We start from the raw sequence: 24,395 nt of genomic DNA, 5'->3' as shown, positions 1-24,395 counted from the left end.
CTGAGGGACAATATATAGCCCACACACTGAAATTTCCAGAAGATGAGGGAAACAACCGAAGCTATGTTACACAAGATGTGCTGCATGCTCTTCAATCTGTGCAGAGGAGACAGATGAGGGTGAGACTGGAAGTGAGAAGGCAAATCTCAACACCTGAGCAGCAAATAATATCATATGTAGGTCAGTCATTACGTTTGTCATAGTAAATGTGAGATGACCATTGAAGTTAAGATAGGACCTAAACCCTAATAATCTCTTGATGTATTCATTGGTATATTCTGTAGATTGTAAGTCAGTGTATGAGCTTTCATGGGAACCTATTAAGTTATATGATCCTATTGTATGCAGTCATCATTATACTTATTATTTATATGCAGTGACTATGATATGATGTTACATTTTCAGAAGGTCTCTTTTACAAAATGAGGTGCATGTGGCCTGTGAGGATTATAACCAGGCTTCCCACTGTTTACTCCCATAACTGTGGGTGGTCTTTGGTTTTGTAAATCAGTCTCTCTCATTGGCAGACTCAGAAAAATGTCACATCTGAGTGACTCTAGCTCAATAACTTAATACATGTGGACATATTGTAAGTATGACAAAAAGTGTGGACATATACAGTATACCTGTGAGGTTAATAAATGGGTTTGATTTACTAAAGATCCATAGTTTTTAGGATGTAACAGAGGCCATCCCGAATAGACCTTCATGCTGCCGTTGCCATGGATTTGCAGACTCAGGAAACAGGAGAAGCCATGTGTGTCACAGTCAAAGAGTGGCCTTCAGATTTAGAGAGGCGGTCACATAGACCCACCCTCTACGTAATAAGTGAGTATTATACAATTCATTACATATTATTTATGTTATGAATCATTTATAAACTATTTTGCGTGTTATTTGTAATTTGTCATCTGTTCTTCTCAGCCAATTTTTTGGTGTTATTTGTGACATGTTAATTATTATCCTCAGTGATTACAGTTCTGTGTGATTTGATTTTGTCTCAGTTCTCAGTTTCAGCGTGCAACCTCAATGCGAAACATGTATGTGTCACATTTCTGAGTCCAACCATCACCTCCTCATTTCTGTTCCCCCCATTTCCTTTTGAATTTATGTCCTTCTTGCCCAGCTGTTGCATCACAGGGACAGTACAGTGTTTGTTGCTCTATGTTACTTTACTGCAGTGTGAGAGTTCAGACCCTGGACAGTGTCAGTATCTTGTGCTCGCAACTTATGTTTAAGCCAGACCTGGCTATGGTCCCTGTAATGAATCAAAATGAACATTATAAAATACGTTCAGCCAAAGCACCCAAAGAGTTTCTCAGGCTGCAGAGGTGGAATATCCTCAACTGGCCCAGGACTCAGTCTGACTGAGCTGCTCTCACTGAAGACCAGGCCAAAGGTAGAGAGACTCCATGATAAGCAAGAAGTGGAGGTGGCTGCAGTGAAGGCCTGGGAGAGCATCGTGGGGAAAGACACAAAGCGTATGCTGATATCTATGGATTGAAGGCTTAGGGCAGTCATTGACTGTATAGATATTAAAAATTATGATTTTGTTTAATTTCATGTGTATCTGTCCAATTACTTTTGAGCCCCTAAACTGTGGGCACTGTGTGTTTAAAAGGTTTTATCTCCCACACAGTTCTTCCTATACTGATGTAAATCTATTCAAATTAAAGTAGAGAGTTGGCACTTCATTAATTCATTTCAAACTGAACGTGCTGATGCACAGAGTCTTAAGAACAAAAAATGTGTAACTATCCAAATACTTATGGTGTGGACTGTATTCAGCTGCACATGATATTAGCAACAACACAGCTGGTTAGTGTCAACTGGCACTTGTTAAGAAGCGCCTTGGCGCTGAAAAAGGGAGAACTCAAAGATGCAGATTCACCAGGGCGTTTATTGTCCAAAGAAAACAAGGAGCCAAAAGGGCTGGGGAAGAACACAAAGAGGCCGCCAAAAGAGCGGTGGGTCTGGCAGGGTCTCGGTCCGAGGAATGGCGCAGGTAGAAGGCAGATGAGGGAGGCCGGGAGGACGGGCTGGAACTCGAGAGCGAGGCCGACCAGGCAGGGACCAGGGGAACAGGAGGAACGCCACAGGAGAGACCACGTGAGCGACCTGGAGCACAGGGAGAGCACACAGGAGAGACAGGGCGAGGAAACAGCCAGGGACGCAAGGGAGGCACAGCGGTGTGGAAACACGCTGGGGACGAGGAACGGAGGAGAAGCTGGAGGAGAAGACAGCCTGGAACTTCTAGCAGCATCAGGGGTGCACTGCTATGAAGAAGTGGCGAGGAAGGGAAAACAGAGGGCAGGTTAAATAGGGAGAGTGATGAGGGGAAGTGGAGACAGGTGTGGAAGGCTGCGCAGGTGTGCCTGGTCGTCGCTACTCAGAGAACTCAACCTCCGGCTCCGCCTCCCAGCCTGCAGCAAACGAGAAAAGAACACAAAACAGAAAATAATCCCTGAACCCACCCCGATGCGGCCCCAGCTGCCGTGTGTGGCGTGGAACTCCCTTATTAATGCCGGATCCAGGATATCAGCGGTGGGAACCCAGCTGCGCTCCTCCGGCCCATACCCCTCCCAGTCCACCAGGTACTGGAAGCCCCGTCCCCTCCGCCGGACATCAAGGAGGCGGTTGATAGTATATGCCGGCGCTCCGTCGATGATCTGCGGAGGGGGCGGAGCGGGGGCCGGAGGTTGCAGTGGGTCGCCGAGGTGGGGCTTGAGCTGGGACACATGGAAGACGGGGTGGACCTTCATGGAGGGGGGAAGGTCCAGCTTGAGGGCCACCGGATTGACCACCTCCAGGATGCGGAAAGGGCCGATGTACCGGGGAGCTAGTTTCCTGGAGGTGGACTGCAGGGGAAGGTTCCTGGTGGACAGCCACACTGACTGTCCAACCTGGTACTGGGGAGCCAGGGTCCGGTGGCGATCAGCGGTCCGACGGTTCTGTTCGGTGGTCCGGAGGAGCGCCTGGCGAGTCCGACGTCAGGTGCGGCGACAGCGGCGGAGGTGATGCTGAACGGGCGGGACCGCTATCTCCTCCTCCTGGGCCGGGAACAGTGGGGGCAGGTAACCTAGTGAGGCTTCGAAGGGGGAGAGGCCGGTGGCAGCAGAGGTGTGGGTGTTGTGGGCATATTCAACCCAGGGAAGTTGCTCCGACCAGGAGGAGGGATCCGCTGCACAGACACACCTGAGCGTGGACTCGAGGTGTTGGTTAGCCCGCTCGGTCTGCCCGTTGGTCTGGGGATGGTAGCCCGAGGAAAGGCTCACTGTGGCTCCCAGCGCCCGGCAGAAGGCCCTCCAGACATAGAAATAAAGAAATAAAGTCCAAGGCTATGTGAGACCAGGGTCTGGAGGGCACGGGCAGGGGGCGCAGGAGTCCAGCAGGTGGGCGGTGTGAGGTCTTTCCCCGGACACAGACCGAGCAAGCTGCCGCGAAACGCTGAGCATCCTCTTCAATAGTGGGCCACCAGAAGAACCGCCGGAGGAGATGCAGGGTCTGGGAGAGTCCGGGGTGGCAGGACCAGCGGGAGGAGTGAGCCCACTGGAGGACGGCGGAACGGACTCCCTGGGGAACAAAAGCACGGTTAGGGGGACCGTTACCTGGGTCAGGGTCCGTGCGGAGTCCCTCCTGGATTTGGCTCTGGAGTTCCCAGGTAACGGCCCCGAGCACCCGGAAGGGCGACACGATGGTGGCTGGAGAGGGCGTATCTTCGTCGGGAGAGTGCTGGCGGGACAGCGCATCAGGCTTAGCGTTGCGGGTTCCTGGTCTGAAAGTCAATGTGAAATTAAAACGGGTGAAAAACAGCTGCCAGCGTGCCTGGCGGGAGTTGAGCCGCTTGGCGGACTGGATGTAGGAGAGATTTTTGTGGTCTGTCCACACTATGAATGACTGTTCCGCCCCCTCCAGCCAGTGTCGCCACTCCTCCAGTGCCAGCTTAACCGCCAGGAGCTCTCTGTTCCCCACATCATAGTTCCGCTCCGCCGGGGACAGTCGGCGGGAGAAGAAGGCGCAGGGATAGAGTTTGCCGTCCTCCTCGGCTCGCTGGGACAGGACGGCCCCCACCCCGGAGTCTGAGGCGTCTACTTCTACTATAAACTGTCTAGAGGGATCAGGTTGGGTCAGGATAGGGGCGGTGGAAAATAAAGTTTTTAGTTTAACGAACGCCGCCTCAGCCGGGGGAGACCAGTGAAAGGGCTTAGCAGGAGAGGTGAGCTGGGTGAGCGGGGAGGCGAGCTGGCTATAGTTCCGGATAAACCTCCGGTAAAAGTTAGCGAAGCCCAGGAACTGTTGGAGCTTGCGCCGGGTGGAGGGGCGGGGCCACGCCACCACCGCCTTAACCTTCTCGGGGTCGGCCAGGATTTGTCCTGGCCCCACACAGAACCCCAGGAAGCTGACGGTGGTGGAGTGGAAGAGGCACTTCTCAGCTTTTACATACAGCTGATTCTCCAGGAGTCGCTGGAGGACAGAGCGAACATGGACCTGGTGGGCTTCAAGGGTGGGGGAAAACACGAGGATATCGTCAAGGTACACGAAGACGAAGTGATTGAGGAAGTCCCGGAGGACGTCATTAATCAGATGCTGGAACACCGCGGGCGCGTTGGTTAAGCCGAAGGGCATCACGAGGTACTCGAAGTGACCGAGGGGGGTATTAAACCCCGTTTTCCACTCGTCCCCCTCCCGAATTCGGACCAGATGGTATGCGTTGCACAGGTCTAGTTTAGTAAAATATAAGGCCGAATTCAGGAGGGGGAGCGGATACTTATTGCGCACGGTGATGCGGTTCAAACCCCGGTAGTCTATGCATGGCCGAAGAGAGCCGTCCTTCTTCCCCACGAAGAAGAACCCGGCCCCCAGAGGGGAAGAAGAGGGCCGGATGAGACCCGCGGCGAGCGACTCTCGGATATACTGCTCCATTGACTCCCTCTCGGGCCGCGACAAGCTGTACAGCTTGCTGGAGGGGAATGACGCGCCCGGGAGGAGGTCAATGGAGCAATCGTACGGACGGTGAGGGGGGAGTGACGTGGCGCGGTGCTTGCAGAAGACGGGTGCGAGGTCGTGATACTCGGGGGGCACAGAGCTGAGGTCGGGGGAATCCGGAACCGGAGCGGTCACGCCAGGTGCCGGTGGAAGCGCCGACTGTAAACAGACAGCGTGACACATGGCGCTCCAGCACAGCACCCGACCCCCCCGCCAGTCTATGTGGGGATTGTGGAGCTGGAACCAAGGGAACCCCAGGATCACCGAAGTGGAGGAAGTGGAGAGGATAAAAAAAACGGAGGTGTTCGCGGTGATTGCCAGAAACTATAACTTCTATAACTTCTAGAGGGGGAGTGCAATGGGTGACGTGGGCGAGGCGGTGACCATCAAGTGCGGTGACGACTAGGGAAACTTCCAGGGGTTCGGGGGGTATGCGAAATAGCGCACAGAGGCCGCCTCCACAAAATTCCCATCAGCTCCGGAGTCTAGAAGAGCAGAGACAGATAAGGAAGACTGGGCAAAATTAATAGTGAGGGGCAGGACCAACCGGGATTTATTCTTGCCAATAGTATTGCTCACCACTAACCTCGGCACTAGGGGTGAGCCCGGCCCTTTTGGGCGGACCGGGCAGGCAGACATGAAATGACCAGGGGCACCAGAGTAAATACACCGACCTTCCCTGACCCGTGACTCTCTCTCCTCCGGGGTGAGGCGTGCCCTGCCCAGCTGCATGGGCTCACAGGGGTCGGGGGATGATCCACGCTCCCCGCCAGGGGCCGTGGAAGACCGGAGACGCCGAGGAGGAGGGGCCGGTGGAGCCGGCCGGCTGCTGGAGGTGGCGTGCTTCTCCCTCCGCCTCTCCCGAAGGCGGTTGTCCAGGCGCACCGCGAGGGAGACGAGAGCGTCCAGCGTCAACGGCTCGTCCCGGGCGGCGAGCTCATCCTTGAGCCGCTCGGCGAGTCCCCGGCTAAAGATCCCCCGAAGGGCGGGTTCGTCCCACCCGGTCTCCGCAGCCACCGACCGGGTCCCCTGGGAGAGGGCGAGGAGGCGCTGGGCAACATTGCCAGCGTGATCGGGCAAGTCGAACACCGCTCGGAACAGAGTCAGGAAGTCGTTGAGGGAGCGAGTCCTCCAGGGTCTCTGGGAGCCCTCTGCCTCTGCCCAGGCGAGGGCGCGTCCCTGTAGCAGCCCGACCACATAGCTGATCTTTTTGTGCTCGGTGTCATAACACAGCGGCTTGAGGGCGAAGACGTTTTGGCACTGGAGCAGGAAGCCTCGGCAATTCCCCAGGGTGCCGTCGTAGACCTCGGGGTGAGGTAGGCGGGGTTCAGGGGAGCGTGGAGCAGTGGCCACGGCCGAGGGAACCGCCGCGGCAGCGGACAGCTCGTTGAGCTTCGTGTGGAGGTGTTGGTTCTCAGCCTGCAGCAGGGAGAGGGCCTGCTCATGCTGGCGGAGACGAGCGCTCTGCTGCCGGATGAAGTCTCTCAGGTCCACCCCGGTGAGATTGTCCGCTGAGTCCATTCTGTGGCCAGTTCTTCTGTTAAGAAGCGCCTTGGCGCTGAAAAAGGGAGGACTCAAAGATGCAGATTCACCAGGGCGTTTATTGTCCAAAGAAAACAAGGAGCCAAAAGGGCTGGGGAAGAACACAAAGAGGCCGCCAAAAGAGCGGTGGGTCTGGCAGGGTCTGGGTCCGTGACCAGAGCCGGGTCCGAGGAATGGCGCAGGTAGAAGGCAGATGAGGGAGGCCGGGAGGACGGGCTGGAGCTCGAGAGCCAGGACGACCAGGCAGGGACCAGGGGAACAGGAGGAACGCCACAGGAGAGACCACGTGAGCGACCTGGAGCACAGGGAGAGCACCCAGGAGAGACAGGACGAGAAAACAGCCAGGGACGCAAGGGAGGCACAGCGGTGTGGAAACACGCTGGGGACGAGGAACGGAGGAGAAGCTGGAGGAGAAGACAGTCTGGAACTTCTAGCAGCATCAGGGGTGCACTGCTATGAAGAACTGGCGAGGAAGGGAAAACAGAGGGCAGGTTAAATAGGGAGAGTGATGAGGGGAAAGTGGAGACAGGTGTGGGAGGCTGCGCAGGTGTGCCTGGTCGTCGCTACTCAGAACTCAACCTCCGGCTCCGCCTCCCAGCCTGCAGCAAACGAGAAAAGAACACAAAACAGAAAATAATCCCTGAACCCACCCCGATGCGGCCCCAGCTGCCGCATCATGACAGCACTGATGAAGCAACCTTAACTATGGGTTAAAATGATTACAAACTTAACAGCTGCTGTTTATCTGTGATAAATAATTAAGAGAGAAATAATTAAGACTTTACACAATGTGAGTAGTAGTGCCAATGACTAGTATACTGACTTTGACGTGTTACCATATAAATTCACATTGTCATAATTCACATGTATTTTTTTTCTTGAGGATTATTTGAGAATGTCATATATCTGATAATGTGAAAATCAGAGACAATGTGGCCTGAACTGCATCAAGCCCAAGAGATAAAGCAACAGAAGAAACAGTTTAAATAGAATTTATAATCCTGACATGTTGTTGACAGGATTTTAAGGGTTATGCTGTGGTTTAGTGTACTCTTGTGTAAAATTACATCAGTGCAGCAAGTTGTGTTTTTATATTGTCCAAGTAGAGCAGAGTTGTGGGAACCATCACCTCCAATGTGATCAGATTTGAAGGTGAGCTCACTGGATCCATTCCTGCATCATCAAAGTAATGTTTTTAAAGGCTTATCATTTTTATGTTTTCCAGAACAGTTACACTTTTAGCACACTTTGAATTTAAGATTCAAGATTCAATTTAATTATTATGCAATACAAGGTTGTATAATTAAAACATAGTCCCTTTATCCTACTCACAAAAAATGATAGCTATATGAAGGAACAAACAAATAATCACTTTATAAAAATAAAGGAGGGGAGTGTGGAGAATGAATTCAGTAGTCTTGCAACCTGAGGAAAGAAACTGCTCTGACGTTTGGTGGTGCAGCAATGGATACTTGTGTATAATTTTCATTCATTAATGCAGTGTTGTAAATTAACAACTACAATCAAATCTACCCATTGTGCCCTCCCTTAAGCATGAATTCAGATATGCAGGTCTCCAGAGAACATATGTCATGGCTGCATCACATCAATCATCATGGCTTCATAGACACCTTGTCATGAGGATTACCCATTATGCACTGCATCCGAGCTTATGCGTGCTTCAATATGACATGCACAAGAAAAAAGACTCACACTGACATTATTTCAGTGTATTCATGCTGAAACCATCATGTCCTCAATTTTTTCAGGTTGTACAGATAGCATATGCATTCAAACAGAGCTTGTGTGTTTCATCATATTACACATAATGTTCATGTGTAATAATTTCAACTTCAATCAAATATTTGGCAGGTGGCTCATGGAGAAAAGAGCATAACACCAGTTGACTATGTGTCAAGTGTTGTGTGTTTTGATTTACAAACTATCAGTGGAAACAGTGGATGAAAAACTTCCCTGGTCTGATTACTGAAACAGTCCACTACAAATATTACCTACCTGTGATAACACCTCAGTGTGATTCAGTATGTAAGCAGCTTTCTGTTAACCCAACGTCACTGAGTGTAGGTGATCTCACAGAGCACAGGATCATTTCAGATGTGGTTCTTTTATTGAATTCATCATCAAAGCAGTCAAACATTAACTCTATTAACAACTTAACAATATAAGAGAGTGATATGAATAAAGTTAATGTAGCGGCCCACTTGGAATAACCAAACAAATGCAGAGAGCTTCGACTGGTGCAACTTTACTTCTCTCCTCTTTTCTTCTCCTCTCATTCTGACACCGTGAAAACTATATGAACAGAAATATAATAAATACCACAGTACATATTATTTACACACACATAATGTACAGAAACATGTTTACATTTTTAAACTTAACACAAATTATGTTTTAAATGAAATGAACCACTTGTTTTACAATGAACACCATTAATCTTCCCATACCTCCTTCTGCTTCCAAGGGCGCTAAGTTTGTGTTCAGCCTGCTAGCAGCCTATCTTCACATACACGTCGCACTGACATTCCTTACGTGACATGCAAACAACACAAAACATGAAGCGAACCACAATAAAAATTCCCTTCATAAATTTCTACACATAATATAACAAGTAAATAATTTGTTTGCATGTCTTACCAACAGAAACAACGGGAGCAGGTCATTACGACGAATCGGGAGCGGGAAGTCTAGCGGCAGCAACAACAGGAAGTAGACGAAGAAGAAGAGCAGTGCTCTTCAAAATAAAGGCACAAAAAATAAAATGACAGAACTGCTTCCTTTACTACAAACACAATTTGCTGTCATTTACAGTTAATATCTTCATTATTTTCACAGCATTTTTTCAGATTAATATGAAGAATTATGTATACTATGTATAATACTGAGCCAAAATTAATCTGTACAATGTTGTACTAACAGTAATGCATTGTAGTCAAATGAAAAACAAATTAAATAACTTTTACAATATTAATTTCATAAGTATATAAGAGGTCAGAATGTGTTAGATTTCTGAATTATACATGAAATATAATAATATTGGTTGTATTATTAGAAATTTGTCTTGTATATACTTAACATAAAACAATACATATTGTGCTATTAAGAACATAAATACATACATCTACAGTAACATACTGTACTGAATGTAACAAAGCTAAATACTTTTCAGAATGAACTGTTTTCTCATTCAGTCTGAACTGTGAGTCTCTTTCTTGCCTGTCTTGATTTCTGAGCAGAGAGGTGGTGAAAGCTTCCTCTGTGTGTATGTGTGTGTGTGTGTGTGTGTGTGTGTGTGTGTGTGTGTGTGTGTGTGTGTGTGTGTGTGTGTGTGTGTGTGTGTGTGTGTGTGTGTGTGTGTGAGGAGCTTCCCAAACCCACCAGCACAGAAGAAGCACATAATGAAAACCTCTTCTGTGCAGGTCGGGACGGTCCTCATCCTTCTGGCTGGTAACTGAAGAGGGTGGTGTTGCTCAAGACACAGAACGAGTCCTGTCAAACAGTCAAACAAGTAATAAGTCACTTTGGATGTTCTGCATTGTTGGTCACTATTGTGTTGAATGTGGCCTCTAATAATGTCATTTTATTCTAAACAATATTCAAACATGTTCCCATAATAAATGTAATCCACATACAGAATGTAATGTTAACTTTAGCTCATCATCACTTTAACTGTAACAGTGGTACTGTTGTAGTCTTAGTCAGGGGATTACTCACTTAGCTGAGTGAAAAACAGGCTCCACCGCTCTCCGGTTTGTCCTGTGGTCATCCATCCTTCTCTTCTGGTCTGGAGCAAACACGTCAGTTCTGTTCTGTCAGAGGTGCAATCCAATGATAGAATAGTAGTAACACTACTGAAGTATTAACAAGTAATATGAAGACTTACAGGAGACATTTGTTCATGATGTCATTAAGCACTGACTTACCTTTGTCTGGTAAAGCATCTAAACCTTCTAAAGAAAAAACACAAGTATAACAGAGTGAGTAAGAGAAATAATTTCTGAGCTGTTAAATACAATTTAAATTTTCTTTGTTAATGTTGTTAATAATGATAATAAACTTACCTGTGTATGGGCATCTATGATGTTACATAGTAAACAGGTATATTGTGTCTAAGCTAGTTTACACAGTTATACGTGTCTTAATATAACAAGCTATAGTAGTAAATGTTGTCATACTTACCTTTTCAGACGCATCATAACATGTATTCACACATGTTTGTATGATGTGAGAAAGTAAACACAATGGTGACTGCTAGAAAGAATCACCTGCATGTGTTACCATGACAACATTCAGCACAGCTGGTTTGACAGAACAGTTTTCTGATGACTATCTTGAATGTGGTGACAGAAATTTGTAGAAAAATCAATTTCATTTAGAGTTGAAAAGACACAAACCTGGATCTCTCTTCACATTTAAAAGCAGCTTTGACTTTTGACTTTTTGGACTGTTTGGCTGGCTGATGAATAGAGTATTCATGGCACTCATGTAATGATTATTTCATATTTACAAACTTAATACTAAATATACAATTAATTAATAATTTCGATACAACATTTGGACAATTTGATATCCTCAAACCAAAATAACAATGTTTGAAATCACTGCACTCATTGTTAATGATTTCTACACAATATTTAAGGAATTAAATAATTATTTTTACACGGAAAAACTTTCCAAAAGTTTGATTTGCAGCTCACCAAAGGGAACATTCCAAATTATGTGCATTCCTTATATACCCTCGGTAGGTCACCATTACGTCCTTTAAGTGACGCACACGCGTCATGTACCTTATCATTAATTTATTTATTCCTTAATTAATTCTCACTGGTCATTGCAGAATCCGAAAAAATAATAGGTGAAAACTTAAAAACTGCCGTGAAAGCTGCACTTATTACACACACACACACACACACACACACACACACATTAACAAGAAGAAGGCAGGACAGCATCTGCCGCAACATATGCTTAAGACGTCCGAGCTTAGGACGGGAACATGAAGGCAACATCCGTTACTTCTGGCGCGAGTCTCTCTCCAAGGTGCTGGACTGTACGGGACATTTTGTGTTTTGCTAACTTTTGCTAATTTTCACCGTCACAAAAGCGTTAGTGACTAATATTAATGTTCATAGAAAATAGATTGGTTCAGTATTGATTGTTAAGGTACTTGTACATTATTACAGCTGTAATATTAGAGTAGCCTTTAGGTACCCAACTAGCTAGACAAGCTACCTGAAAGATTAGCTTTTTGGCTAATTAAATAGCTAGTTAACTTTGACCTCTTGCTAAATTGACAAAACACCAAAGCAAAATATCATCTTTCTTAACTGGTCAAGTCTACTTTTTTGGAACCAAGTTATACCCTAACCAGGATATATCCTTTTTGTCAGGCACAGCTCTCTCTGTAGCTAACTGCTACCTGGATGAGCTGCTTTTTCTAAGCAGCCACAATGAGGGGACAGGAAAACCAACCAGCCAGGCCAACAGCAGGTTTGTAATGAGAGAATTTATATGCTCATGTTAATTGAATACTTTGCTTCATGCCAAGTTCAGATAGTGTCTTGTGAAATAGATAATAAAATGGGGCTGTGCTTTTCATTATTTTTACATACAACATTTTACATTCAATTCCTATTCTATCCTAAAATGGTGGTTCAAATTTGCTTTTTATGGTTGTTAAATTTGTATTATAGATTCAGATGTGTTTCCTGTGGTGTTTCCATCAGGCTTCCTGTCTGTGCCGCTCTTCAACCAGAAGAAAAGAAACAGAGTTCCTTTGACATCTACTCCCTCTTTGAATGAATTCTTTTCTCACAGTGAATACATGGCAGGCACCAGCTTGGCTACATCTCACAGTACAACAGGTGACACATTCATTCATGCTCTTTACTTTTCTACCATATTTCAGACACTGGGTGGCAGTACACCCAAAGAGAAATATTAAGTTGACTTTAAATAACAAGTAATCTTAAACAATACTTCAGCATGTTTGAGGTGTGACTTATACAGGCCATCTAAATGTCTTCTAAAAAATAAATCTCTGGCTGTTGAAGGCTGTTTAAAGTCTGACTGCTGAAAATTACTATCTCCTGTTGAACCACACAGTTGAGACCATTTCATATGTTGTTATTTTTAAACAAGGGGCAATAATATGAATTGTCTCCCCATAAATTAAGAACCATTCATAACTTTAAACTACAAAAGCTGCTATAATATTTTCCTCTGCAAACTTATTTTTCTTCAGGTACTTCTGGATGTTACCAGACCTCAGGTCCGTCTTCTGGTGCTTCACAAAGGCACCAGTGGAACAAACAGGGTGTCCCACAGTCTACTCAGCCCCAGCAGTATGACAGCAATAGACCTGCCCCTGGACCTGCCCCTACAAGGAGAGCCTATGCACCCATGCCACATCCATACAAAGCTGCAAGCACAAGGTGTGTTTTCTTTACCTTTACTGTGGCAGTGTGTGGTAGAATGGTGTTTGCTGTGTGTTAGGTTTTAATTTCAGATCTCAGTATGCGAAAACAGGAGATTTGTTTTAATTTCAGCCCCAAGACAGGACAATTTAGCTACCCAGTCAGACAACAGGATTCCAGCTCCAGTGTTAATTCCAGACAGAACAAATATCAAGCTCCCTCCAGCAGTGAGAGTGCACAAAGCCAGCCAACACCCCATACTGGGGTCTCTCAGAAGAGTAAGCAATTATCTTGCAGACCGCCCAATCCCACACATCAATATCCCCAGCAGTCTAGACCTCTGCGTCCTCCTGTCCCACCTCTCAGTGGGCCTTCTGCTCATGCAGTGCAGCCCCAAAACAACTCCTGGAAATTTAACAACAGCTTTGGGCCTCAGAGGTCCCCCTTTGAGGGAAAAGGGAGCTCATATCAACCTCAGACTGCAAGACCAGCTCAAAAACAGGTAGAAATACATATGAAAAAAATTAAATAATATACAGACATTTTAAACCTTGCCATTAATGTTTCATTATATTGTTTGTTTATATGTGCTCTGCAGGAAACATGTCCAGTGAAGCCAGCCATTGAGAACTCACTGAGGATCCTGACTGCAGTCATCGATGGCATGAGACACTGGAGCCAGTTTAAAGACAAAGTGCCATATTTATTTGAGATATTTGGTCGGTTGCTTCAGAGTTGCTGCTGATTTTGTTATGTGTTCTTAAGCATGTTTAAACATGATTAATCTGACAGGCTGTACTCTTCCCTCAGCTACTCTAGACTCTGCCGTTACACTGGGTACCCATGGAGCCAAGACCTTCCTCATGAGAGATGGGAAGGAGACAGTGCAGTGTGTCTTCTATGAAAATGTGAGGAAAAAACATTCACATTCTAATGACGTTCCTGGGTTTATCAGAGGACTGTGTCAGTTTGCTCCTATTACTGAACACTGGAATTTTAGAAATACTGAAATTATTGGCAATACAAAAACTAGCACCTAGCACTGCAATCTTACTTGAGTTCATCTTTAATTCTGCCTCTGGTCCAACAGGAGCAGGAACTGCCCCGTCTCATCCGTGGTCAAGTTCATCGCTGTGTGGGTAACTACGACCGCAGCAGAGATGTCCTCAAGTGTGTGTCCGTTAGGCCTGGCCTGCCCTCAGAGCTGAGGAATGCCCATGAGGCTGTAAAAGCCTGCGATGCAGAAATGAGGGTGCTGGTCAAATCACTCAGTGAAGTTTGAGCATGAGTGCATATCTTCAGTATTATAAGTCTGGTAGGAAGGAAGTTTCCCAGTATTTGATGATGGTCTGTAAGAGCCAAGCAAAATCCAGTGGTTTTAATAAGTATGTTTGAGGTGTTATTTCAGTTTCTGAAGGGGTGATGTTGCCATTTGGCATATGCAAGCAAAATGCACTTGTACTTTAACAGTTGAATTCACTTGTATGTTCTGGCATAGATGTTTTCGTATTTATTTGTGAAACAATTCTATAGAGTTATATAGAATTATAAAGAGTAGTTTCATTCAACTTCAATGGAAAGTAAAGCTTCTCTTTTTGTAAGTTCTGAAATACTTTTATTACAAAGAAAATTCACAGAACAGCAAACATAGTTTAGAGGTTAAGTCAGTTAAAGCAAACACGATGAGGTAATATCTCAAAATATATCTTTGAAAAATGGGGCAGTTAAGAATAACGTGATATCAAGTACAGTTAGTTTATTTACAGTCAAACATCACAATGGGAAAAAAACAATAAACTACTCTACCAAAACAGTTTCACCAGTGCTGAGACTTTACACACAATGGTTCAACAAATAGGGGAACAAGTCCAGTGCAGTCACGCCAGTCATTTCCACAATCAAGCACAGTATGAGGTCCAACACAATACCAACATTTCTCTCCTGACCTTCTTTCAAATATGGCAACGTAATTACAGTAATTTTCTTAAATGTCAGGATATGTCATTATGGGAACCCAGATTTTGGAAATATTTAAAGTTTAACTCATTAGTAGACTCCAACCCATTATTAAACACTACTACACACATAAACACCCACTAGAAAAAGGGAGCCCAGCTTTATGAAATTGGCAGTGTACAGGGACAGTAAGTGGAGAAGTAGACATTTTGTCCTTGGAACATGACAGGAATGGTGCCAGCGCTTAAAAAGGAGAAGTGGGTCGACAAAAACACACCAACACATTTGCTTATTTGAGGAGGTAATTATTTTAAGCCACGTTTTACACATAATGTGAGTAATGTGTCAGCTCAGCACAGATAACAAAAGGCAAAGTTGAATTTGTACAGCTCCTTCCTCCACCACTCAAATTCAAAATCACATAAGACAAGGATGCCAGGAATGAATCTGTTAGCTGCATGTCACAACCTTTTAATATAGCAATTCAAGTGATTTCACTCTTCTAGATAATTGGCAAAAATGTCTCAGGGCATAATTGAACACAAGTGCATTGCTTTCCTTTTTTCCTTCTCTCTGCCATTACCTCCAAGGATTAGAAGACATCTTTTTTTTCCTCCAGAACATTTTAGGTTAATGAGATCATACTGCATCAAGTACACTAGAAACACTTTACCACTGAGAGGAAAAAAATATATATATATATTAGGAAAAAAGAATAAATCACTTCACACAACAGGATCCACAGTTTTTCAGCAGAAAAAGATGATAACCTGATAATTGTATTAAACACTTGTCTTGGTTATGTTAAAAGGCACGAGTTGGTCAGATCACATTTAAAATCTAGATCAATTTGTTCTACCATTAACAAAGCCCATCTCATCATGCATTTTTGTTCCTACATCTCCCTGCCTTTTGCAATCATTTTTTTCCTGAATTAGAGTGTTTAGTATTGTGTGTTGTAGACAGAAAAAAATTGTTCATGTTCAACAAGCAAGTTACATTACACAAACAATTTTGGGGAAAAGGTTAACAAAGGGATGCAGTATCCCAACATAAAATATTTGACAACACTGCTCTGAAACCACTACATATTATCATGAGTCACTTCTTTGTTATGAGAAGACATTTCCATTCATCCTCTCAGCAGGTCCGACGCTGTGTTTACTGTCCTTTGTCTTTGTGACAGTTACTGAACGCAGTGTCACTCAAAGTTAAAATGTCCTCTTCACTCCTGCTGGTTCACTGCCCGATCACAAGACTGGGAGGCAGAAAAAGTCTGAAGAGTGAAAATCCCTCAAAGTGTCAGAGTTCTCTTTTCAGTTTTATTATTTTCAAACCTCAAACATCAGCTCTGATAAATCCAGACCATATGTACAGTCCAAACACCCAGTTGCATTTCCACCACTGAAAGTGTCTCTCTCTTTGAGTCAAATGTTCCTCACAACCTCTTACTGAAATGTTATTTGATTGGTCGAGTCATACAGCCACATAATCTCTCTTTATGCAGACAACTACCAGTCTGTTGGAATGTTACACACTGTATGTTGACTTGTTTCCACCAAAGAAAGGATGGGAGGAAAAAAACACTTACATTTTAAGCAAGTACTTGTTAAGTTAGTGGAAATGTTCTTAAATTGCGTGAAATGGGGTCATTGCTCTTTGCATCTTCTGACTGCTCTCCAGAGCTGACACGAAGGAACAGATAAACTATGGAAAACTAACAATATATTTGATTATAACCACAAAGTTTTAACATAACATAAAACATCCCATTTAACTTAACTGAATTTGAATTAGTTACATAATGATGTAGGAAGACAGTGTTTGTTGTTGAGTGTCAGCTTCAGTTATCACTGAGTGGGGCTTCCCAAACGGCACCGCCTTTAAAAAATGGGATGCAGGTGTTTCTCCATAACATCAAGCTCAGGTTAGAGAGCATGGTCAGGAGGGGAAGAAAAAACAAGACTTTATTTCAATGCACTATAACAGCGTGGGCAGAGGGGTGGGGGACAGCTGCTCCTTCGGTGCATATTTGGCAAAAAAGGGCAAGAAGACGGTGAGCATAACTCCAACGATAGCCAGCATGTAGCCCCAGCCGATTTGGCACTCGCCAGCATTGTAAATGTCGGAGTCCCCGCAGAAGGACCTGACCAGTGAGGAGTTTAGGCCGAAGGGGTAGACCAGCAGTCCGGCAGCCATGATGAACACTGCAGAGAAGATACACGACAGAGTGCTTTAGACAGTGTGCAGCATATTCATAGAGGATGTTGGAGGAAGGATTTAAAGCAGAACACAAGATGGAGAATATGCTGCTTACATAGCTCTTCTTTCACAGATAAAATCTTGCAGTTTTATTTACAGTTAAATACATTAAACTCCCTTTAACCTCCTGATGGCGAGATGTTTATACTGTACTGTCATACCAACCCAGAGCCACTTGGTGGCAGTAGAGGTTTTCCAGAAAAACAGTCTCACTCAAAGTCAAATGTGTAATTTAAATACTTTATCACTGCTGAAGTACCTCTATTTGCACTGAGACTTTTGATTTGTTGCCTTGTGTTATATATGGAAAAATAATTTATGACCTAGACTGTTTTATAAATCCAACAGTGGCAGAATAGAGTTTTTAATGTATTTAACAACAAAAGCGCTGATGACCTGTAATTGACAGAACCCTCCGACGCAAAATGATTCATGCCTCTTTGAATCCATTTTGCACTCCTCATTTCAAAACACCAGAGCTTCAGAAAAAGGAGCTCGCTCTGCACTTCTGTGGCGATCAGCTTTCCCAGACACTACCCTCAGTGCCCATGCAGCCAGAGAGCGGCTCACTTTTACAAATTGAGTCAAGTCTCCCCAGCTTGTGCTGCCAAGCAGTTATTAACTGCGCTACAGGCTATCATTGCTGCTCTTATTTATTCCGAGTGCCGGCTGGATTTCCATCACAATGCCAGGTGTCATAGTTGTTTTAGCTTTGGAGAGCTGGGGTTGCCGGAAAAACTTGAACTTGTGGTAGTGAGTACTTATTATGCTGCACTGATTTCAGGGGATGTTGGTTTTCCTACTTTCAAGGGCAGCAGCCTCATGGTCAGTAGGAAATAGTGCTCATATGAGAGCTACATTGCAACAGCTCTATGAGTGTCAAATCAATGGTTTGTGTGGGCAGTGAAGGATTGTGCTAGTCAAACAAAGACGAAGAGATAAGAAGTTTTCACTGACATTTTCATTGCCACTGGGGGCTTTTGGAATCACTGTTGGGTGGAGAAAATCAGAATGATGGGGAAGAAACACAAAGAAAGGTGTGTGCATGGGTCAGGGAGAGGTATCTCTAGAGTGTTGTTTATCTAGCCTGCTTGTCTCTCTGTCTCTGTCTCTCTGTGGAGTTCATTGAGGGTCTGTATCTCAGCCTTGCGTATCCCAACCTTGTATCCATCCCTCCCAGCTCTCACAGTGGCCCCATGTTTTATCTGCAGGAGCCCCGTGCCTCAAAGATCACTGCCTAATGACACTTTAATGACCTTCTTTATCAAACTATCCTTGGCTTTTGTGGAAGATACACAAAGACAAGTGCACACACTCACAACCTGAGGCCACTTCCCTCCTACACTGAAATGATGGCATTTAAAGTAAACTTGGACACAAACCCAGACTGGATAAATAATGAACAATGTGGCATAATCTCCAAATAATCAATATAGGAATATAAGACAGCAGCCTCTAACAAGTGTCAGGTAAAGCAGGGTGACGGCTGGATTTTATCAATCAGATGAGGAGGGTATGCGGGGCGGATGTCTGGATCAGATAAGCTGAAGCTGAGGCTGACTAGATCTCTGCAAGTCTTTAATGAGAGGTGAACTGTCGAAAAACTGTAAAGTCTACCACCTAACTCGAAATGGATCAATTTTATCCTTCAAATCTGTGAGGGATGAAGCCAAACCAGTGTTTATTTTCATGTCTTAAAGGGGAACTCCAAGTCAAAGAGAGTACCTGAGAAAAAATTGTCTGACGTCTTTTGTGGCTGCAGAAGGAGCAGCGCAAAGTGTGATGAAATGCCTTAAATGATGTCACTCGAGTAAGTGTCAGTGGGCGCTGAAGACGACAAGTTTGTGACTGAAAGAAATCTTCATCTTTGCTTAGGGAACATTAGCACCAACTTTCATAGCAGATTAGCTTTGTTAGCAAAGAGACTAGTGTAATACACCCAAATCTCAGGGTAGTCGAGTTGCACTGTGGGCAATGTAGGCAAAAAGCATGTGGGATACAAAAAAATGTTACTGTAGTTCTGCTGCATTTATTTATCCCTTTTATTCATTGTGATTCTAACGTTGTTGTTGATGACAATGCTAAACTGGTGGAGTAGGCCTGCTCTTGTCATGATCTAATGCCTGACTACATGTATTAGATACTGCATGAAATGGGATTCTAGTTTCCACAGCAGGGTGGACAAGCTTAATTTCAACATGGTCTTACAGTACCCTGTGCTCTAATCCTATGAGGAATGGACAGCGTGATGAAAGAGGCTGACATGACAGCAAGGTGCAATGGAGAGAGACTGAGACCTGAAAGCATTTGTTACTGGTGGAGAGGAGAGCAATGTTGATGTGGACTCCAAGACTGAGTGTTAAGATCACAGTTGAGAGAAAGGTATGCCGGCGGTCAACTTGAATAAACTTGAATTCCTCATTTAAAGGCTGTTACTAGGGTTTTAAAGAGCTGTCCACACAGTAGCCACGAGGCAGTAAAAAGCTACAAGTGCTTCCATCATTTACTTCCTAATAGACCCAAGTACCAGACAGTTTACTAACCCTGCAACCCCCAATCAACGGTCTGCATTTCTATGAACTCAAGATGGGGAGGAAAGTATAGCCAAACCGAGATGAATAAAAGTGAGGAGGTATGGAGAGTGTGTGTCAGCCCCAGATGAGTGCTGCTGAGTAGATGATAAAACAGAAGTATCTCAGATATTTAAATTCACTAACTATCATTGATTCTTTTTATTTTTGACTATTTGTCTGTATTTCAACCTAAAATCTAACACATACTTATGAGGAGCAATGGTAGTTCTTACCAATAGCTGTTCTGCATTATTTGGAGTTCCTTCGATTAATTTTCCATTCATAATTTTGTCCTCTGACATACTGGCAGTCTGTTAGTCTTGAAAAATGCCCCTGGATTTCACAATGTGTTTCTTATGACTGACAGGTAGTTTGAATACACACTTGAGCAGCTATGAAGTGCACACAGACTTCAGACTGAAAACATTGATTTGGAAAGAAAAACAGCCAGATTTCATAGTTAGCTGCGAGGCTGCAAGGCCTTTATATACACTAATGGAGAGCAAATACCTTTATATGCTTCCATCTCTCTTTTTCTATAAAGGTTTGTGTGTTTATGTGTGTTTATGTGTGTGAATTCACAGCAAGGGTAGTTAAAATTAATTAAAACAGAGGAGTAAGTGTCATACAAGCAAACAAAGATTCAGTGCAGCTTTTACCAACTAAATTAACTAAATTAACCTTAAATCTCTTTCTCAGTGGTGCAGCGAGGGATGGAAAGCTGCTCCCAGAAAACCAGGTTCGTGGCACTGACAATGAGAAAGAGATTGAATGGGTTTGTGGGGCAGGAAGGTGTGTGATAACCTGCCGTCCAAGCGTGACACTGAATCAGTTTCATCTGAGACCTCTTACATAGAAATCACTTACACAAACCTAGAAAGAAGCAAATTATAGGATTACTCATGTCATATTTCAGTTCAGCTGTAGAAATCTAGTGAGTCTTGTCAGAAAATGTCAGAAATCCAATATACTGTAGTCTCATACATTCATACACCTTGTATCTTATGTACTATTCTTCAATTTCATTCTTCCCAAGATACTACTAATAAAAAATTAAATTCTGTGAGCTTTGAGGCCTTTTCATTACGATAGCAAGACCTCTGCGCTGGATCTATCTCTCTTGCCACCCTGTGCTGACTGCCTAACTCTGTTAGTGGTAGGCAGAGTTGCATTAAACTCTATAGGAAATGGGCGGCTCTCCTGCTGCGGATGCCGCGCTCTTTAATTTGAGTTTTACCACTGTGTCATCTGTCTGTTTGCTCCCTCTGGCAAAGACTTACATAAAAGATATTTAGTAGATTATTGTCACCCAGGCCCTGACAGAGAGACGCCTGTCTAGAGTGGACAGCTATTACACACTGAAGCCTGGTGTACAGTTGCCTTGTACTGAAGCAGTGACTCACCATCTAAACAATGTACCATTGTTAAACCTCTGAAAAGTTCACAGAGAAGATTTACAGTCTAACAGTAGCTTAGAGCACTAATATGTTGTCTTAATGTGCTCTTCTTTGGAGGACAGGAATTTGAAAGTGTTTTATAATGAGAAGTCTGCAGCAGGAAGACACTGACATTGAAAAATAAGACAGGACAGGTTATGCAATATATTCAAGGCTCACAGCAAGCAAGAGAGAAGTAGAATATATTAGAATAGACTAATGCCCTGCTTATCTTCTCTGACCTACAAGCCAGGCAGGCAGTCAGGTAGAGACCACCAGCTCTACCGGGAAAGAAAGCAGTCAGATGCATAAATACAAAAACATTAAAAGAAGAAGCACAAAAACCACACTGCACCTTTGGGTGTTGCTTGTATCCTCCTTGTCAACAGCACCCACTGCTCGCTCCCACTCCTGAAAGAAACTTCTTATCTGGCTGCTGTCCAAACAGGGACATTATCTGCTGCTACTATTCACTTCAAAGACATGAAAGAGTGCTCACATTAGACTGTGGCCTTACATAACCGCAAACCTGTTTGATGTCACATTACCTCACATAGCGGTGACATCCACACACAAGCCGTTGGCAGAAAAAAAAATTCCACATATTTTTCTTCTCTGCCAAGGCTAATGCCTGCCTTCTTCCAGGTAAAGAGATGAATACAGAACAACAACAACAAAATGCATCTAATAAATCTTGATTTGCCAACACAACGCTCATTTGTTTGAGTTGCCGGCCATGTTTGTCATTGATGAAACGCAGCGACAGGAAACATATGCTGGAAAAAGCTGAGAAGTATGGCTTAATTACAGATGCAGGCCCAAAGCTATACATCAGAACTACTGCTTCTCTGCAGTGTCTTCCTCCGCCCATGTTCTTCATCATCTTGTCCCCCATTTTCTTTCTCCATAAGTCAGCATTTTCCATGAATAGAACAGGTCAGCTCATCTGCAGTCCCATGTAGTTAATAATAACCCAGATGTGATCAGGCAAGCTGATGTAAATGAGGTGCTTATTTACAGCAACAGCCTGGGGCAGTAAACACTGACTGTGTAGACTCACTGTAATATTTTATATACATAGGCATGCACAATTATGCATAAGCATTTACATATGCACACGCATATGTAATGGTCCAGGTGAAGAGTGGCACAAAAACATTTGGGGCTTGATGCCGGCTCAGCAGCAGTTTCACCGGTTAATCCAAAACATTATGGTCTTAACTGTGTAATCACTGTGTGTATTTGGTGGAAATCAGACTCTGTGTGTGTGTGTCCCATAATGAAAGCATAACAAAGGGCAGTACATAACAGTGGTGTGTGTAGGAAATTGCCTTTTCACTGGCCACACACAGGGAGTACTTCCATTTCCCCCCACTATCTACAGCCAAAAGTAGATGGGGCTGGATAATTTCTGTTGCTCTCTCACACAGCGAACACACACTTTTTCCTCGGCCTACAGCCTGGCAGCAGGGGAAGGAAGCAGAGGGATGTCTAAAGCATGGATGAGGTAGTGCATTTGGGAGAAATGATAGATAAAGGAATAGCAGAGGAATGAGAATCCCTGAGAAAACCAATGAGTTGAAATAACATACAGCACTGTATACAGGCAACAACAAATGGTCCACTAGAGTCTCCAGTGTTACTTATCTAAAACATTAAGTTTTCTCCATTATTCCAACCCCTCAAAGTGCTCAAGGTGAGGAAACGTAGAGTGGAGGATGAAAGTTTTGGAGTTGTTGGGAGTTGAACTGTGCCAGCAATGAATCTCCTGGTAGTCAGCTGGGACCTGGCGGAGCATGGGCATAAACAGCAGGGACTCCATCCTAATGTGATGAGCTGCACTCTAGTCTGCACACAGCCATGTTGATAATTAAGCTCAGTGTGCCTCTGGGAAATTATGCTAATGACTCTCCTCTGGCTACCTACATTTCTTGAAACGATTGGCTGAAGGTGATCATGTTCATGGCAGCAACTAAAACACAACTCCCTAATAAATGTTTGTAAGATTAAGATTAAAGAGAGAAAAGAGGGCAGTGGGAGGAGAGAGCGGAGAGATGAAGAAATACGTTTTTGAAGATTTAGAGAAGCACTTTGGTAGATAGACCTGTGATTGCTACTATGTGTTTGATTTTATTTTCTTCAAAGACCACTGAGCAAAAGAGAGAGAAAAGAGAGAGGGTGCTGGTCCAAATGGACATTTCCAACTACAACTCAGTTTTACTGAAAATGATGGAACAAAAAACACCTCCAAGAAAAACTAAGCAGTTAAAACTAAAAGTGACAGTTTCAGGAAAGTAAATGAAGAGATTTGACAATCAGAAGTCTGTGATGAACAACAGCTGTGACTTCTCGGTAAAAGCACTAATAACAGAACTGGGAGAAAATCATTTTGTTGGGTCGAGCTTGCTCCTTAGTCCCAACAAAGATTTGAGACAAACCAAGACCACATGCTTAGAATGTCTACAAAGCTGGTTTGAAACCAGAGGGGAATTACTTGTCCATGTGAGAGGGACTTGCTAAAGAGGAAATCCAACCGTTTTCAGTGGAAATGGTCCACCACGGTCAATGGAGGTAAAAAAAAAAAAACAAAAACCTGTTGACCTTGAGAGCTGTACAAGAAGACACCACAGAGTGGGAAAGCAAAGAAAAGAGAAGAGAAGAAATAAAATACAGGGGGTTGGGAAAGATTAGCGGGGCAATAAAATAGCTTCTGCTATCTTTAGAGTGAGCAGGTCTGCCTGTGGACTGGTCAATCAGAGCTCAATAATAGCTCTGTTTCTCACTGAATCATTCAGGCTGCCCTAAGCTCACACAGAGGACTGCATACAGTTGCTGGTTAAACTGCCAGTCCAGAATGCATTTGGAAATGTAAATGTTTTGTTTAGTCTCCTGTCCTCTTAATGTTTTTAACTTGTACAAGCATTTTGCATCTTGGAGATGATCTGAGACGATTAAGTGAAGCTTTAATGATTCAGTGTGTGGCACTGCAGCAAGAGAATCACATAGATAAGAACAAATCAGAGTATTAAAGATAAAACAGCAAGAAGTTACAGTTTGAGGACATGTTGTGAATACTCTCAACAAATAAAGAAATAAAGACAGAGCTCAATTCAAAGGAATAATTTATCATTGCTATTTTCTTTCTTGCTTGGGGGAAACAACCAGCCTGGTTCCTCTAAAGCTGACTAGTGTGTAGTGTGAAC

The 24,395-nt window shown here is 44.1% G+C and overlaps 2 protein-coding genes and 1 long non-coding RNA gene across 8 annotated transcripts in view; 2 read left to right on the top strand and 1 right to left on the bottom strand.

The window, feature by feature from the left end:
- The first annotated feature begins 36 nt into the window (after window positions 1–36).
- LOC108893591 (uncharacterized) lies at window positions 37–9,712 on the top strand. 2 transcript variants are annotated; one of them, XR_001962698.2, is made up of 3 exons: window positions 37–180; window positions 677–828; window positions 9,193–9,712. It is a non-coding gene; the product is annotated as an uncharacterized LOC108893591 (long non-coding RNA). The 2 variants fall into 2 exon arrangements; XR_001962699.2 differs by having other exon boundaries at window positions 71–176; window positions 670–828.
- Window positions 9,713–11,461: 1,749 nt separating this feature from the next.
- Window positions 11,462–14,584, top strand: LOC108893796 (spermatogenesis-associated protein 22). Of its 5 annotated transcripts, none has more exons than XM_018692155.2 (8): window positions 11,462–11,589; window positions 11,940–12,039; window positions 12,243–12,413; window positions 12,794–12,983; window positions 13,098–13,467; window positions 13,564–13,684; window positions 13,776–13,873; window positions 14,056–14,584. In XM_018692155.2, exons 2-8 carry the CDS (start codon window positions 12,000–12,002, stop codon window positions 14,245–14,247), a joined length of 1,182 nt encoding a protein of 393 aa, XP_018547671.1. In that variant the 5' UTR covers window positions 11,462–11,589; window positions 11,940–11,999; the 3' UTR covers window positions 14,248–14,584. The 5 variants fall into 5 exon arrangements, with proteins under 5 accessions (XP_018547671.1, XP_018547669.1, XP_018547670.1 ...); XM_018692153.2 differs by having other exon boundaries at window positions 11,462–11,599; XM_018692154.2 differs by having other exon boundaries at window positions 11,570–11,654.
- Window positions 14,585–14,706: 122 nt separating this feature from the next.
- LOC108893797 (LHFPL tetraspan subfamily member 7 protein) overlaps window positions 14,707–24,395 on the bottom strand; it is a 92,010-nt gene continuing 82,321 nt past the window's right edge. The window contains exon 3 of the mRNA XM_018692157.2: window positions 14,707–17,128. Coding sequence (XP_018547673.1) covers window positions 16,902–17,128 — 227 coding nt within the window. The 3' untranslated portion in view covers window positions 14,707–16,901. The remainder of the gene's footprint in view (window positions 17,129–24,395) is intronic.

This window comes from Lates calcarifer, linkage group LG20, assembly GCF_001640805.2.
Source record: "Lates calcarifer isolate ASB-BC8 linkage group LG20, TLL_Latcal_v3, whole genome shotgun sequence".
In the NCBI taxonomy this organism is placed as follows: domain Eukaryota; kingdom Metazoa; phylum Chordata; class Actinopteri; family Centropomidae; genus Lates; species Lates calcarifer.
This window is presented reverse-complemented; position numbering and strand designations above follow the sequence as displayed.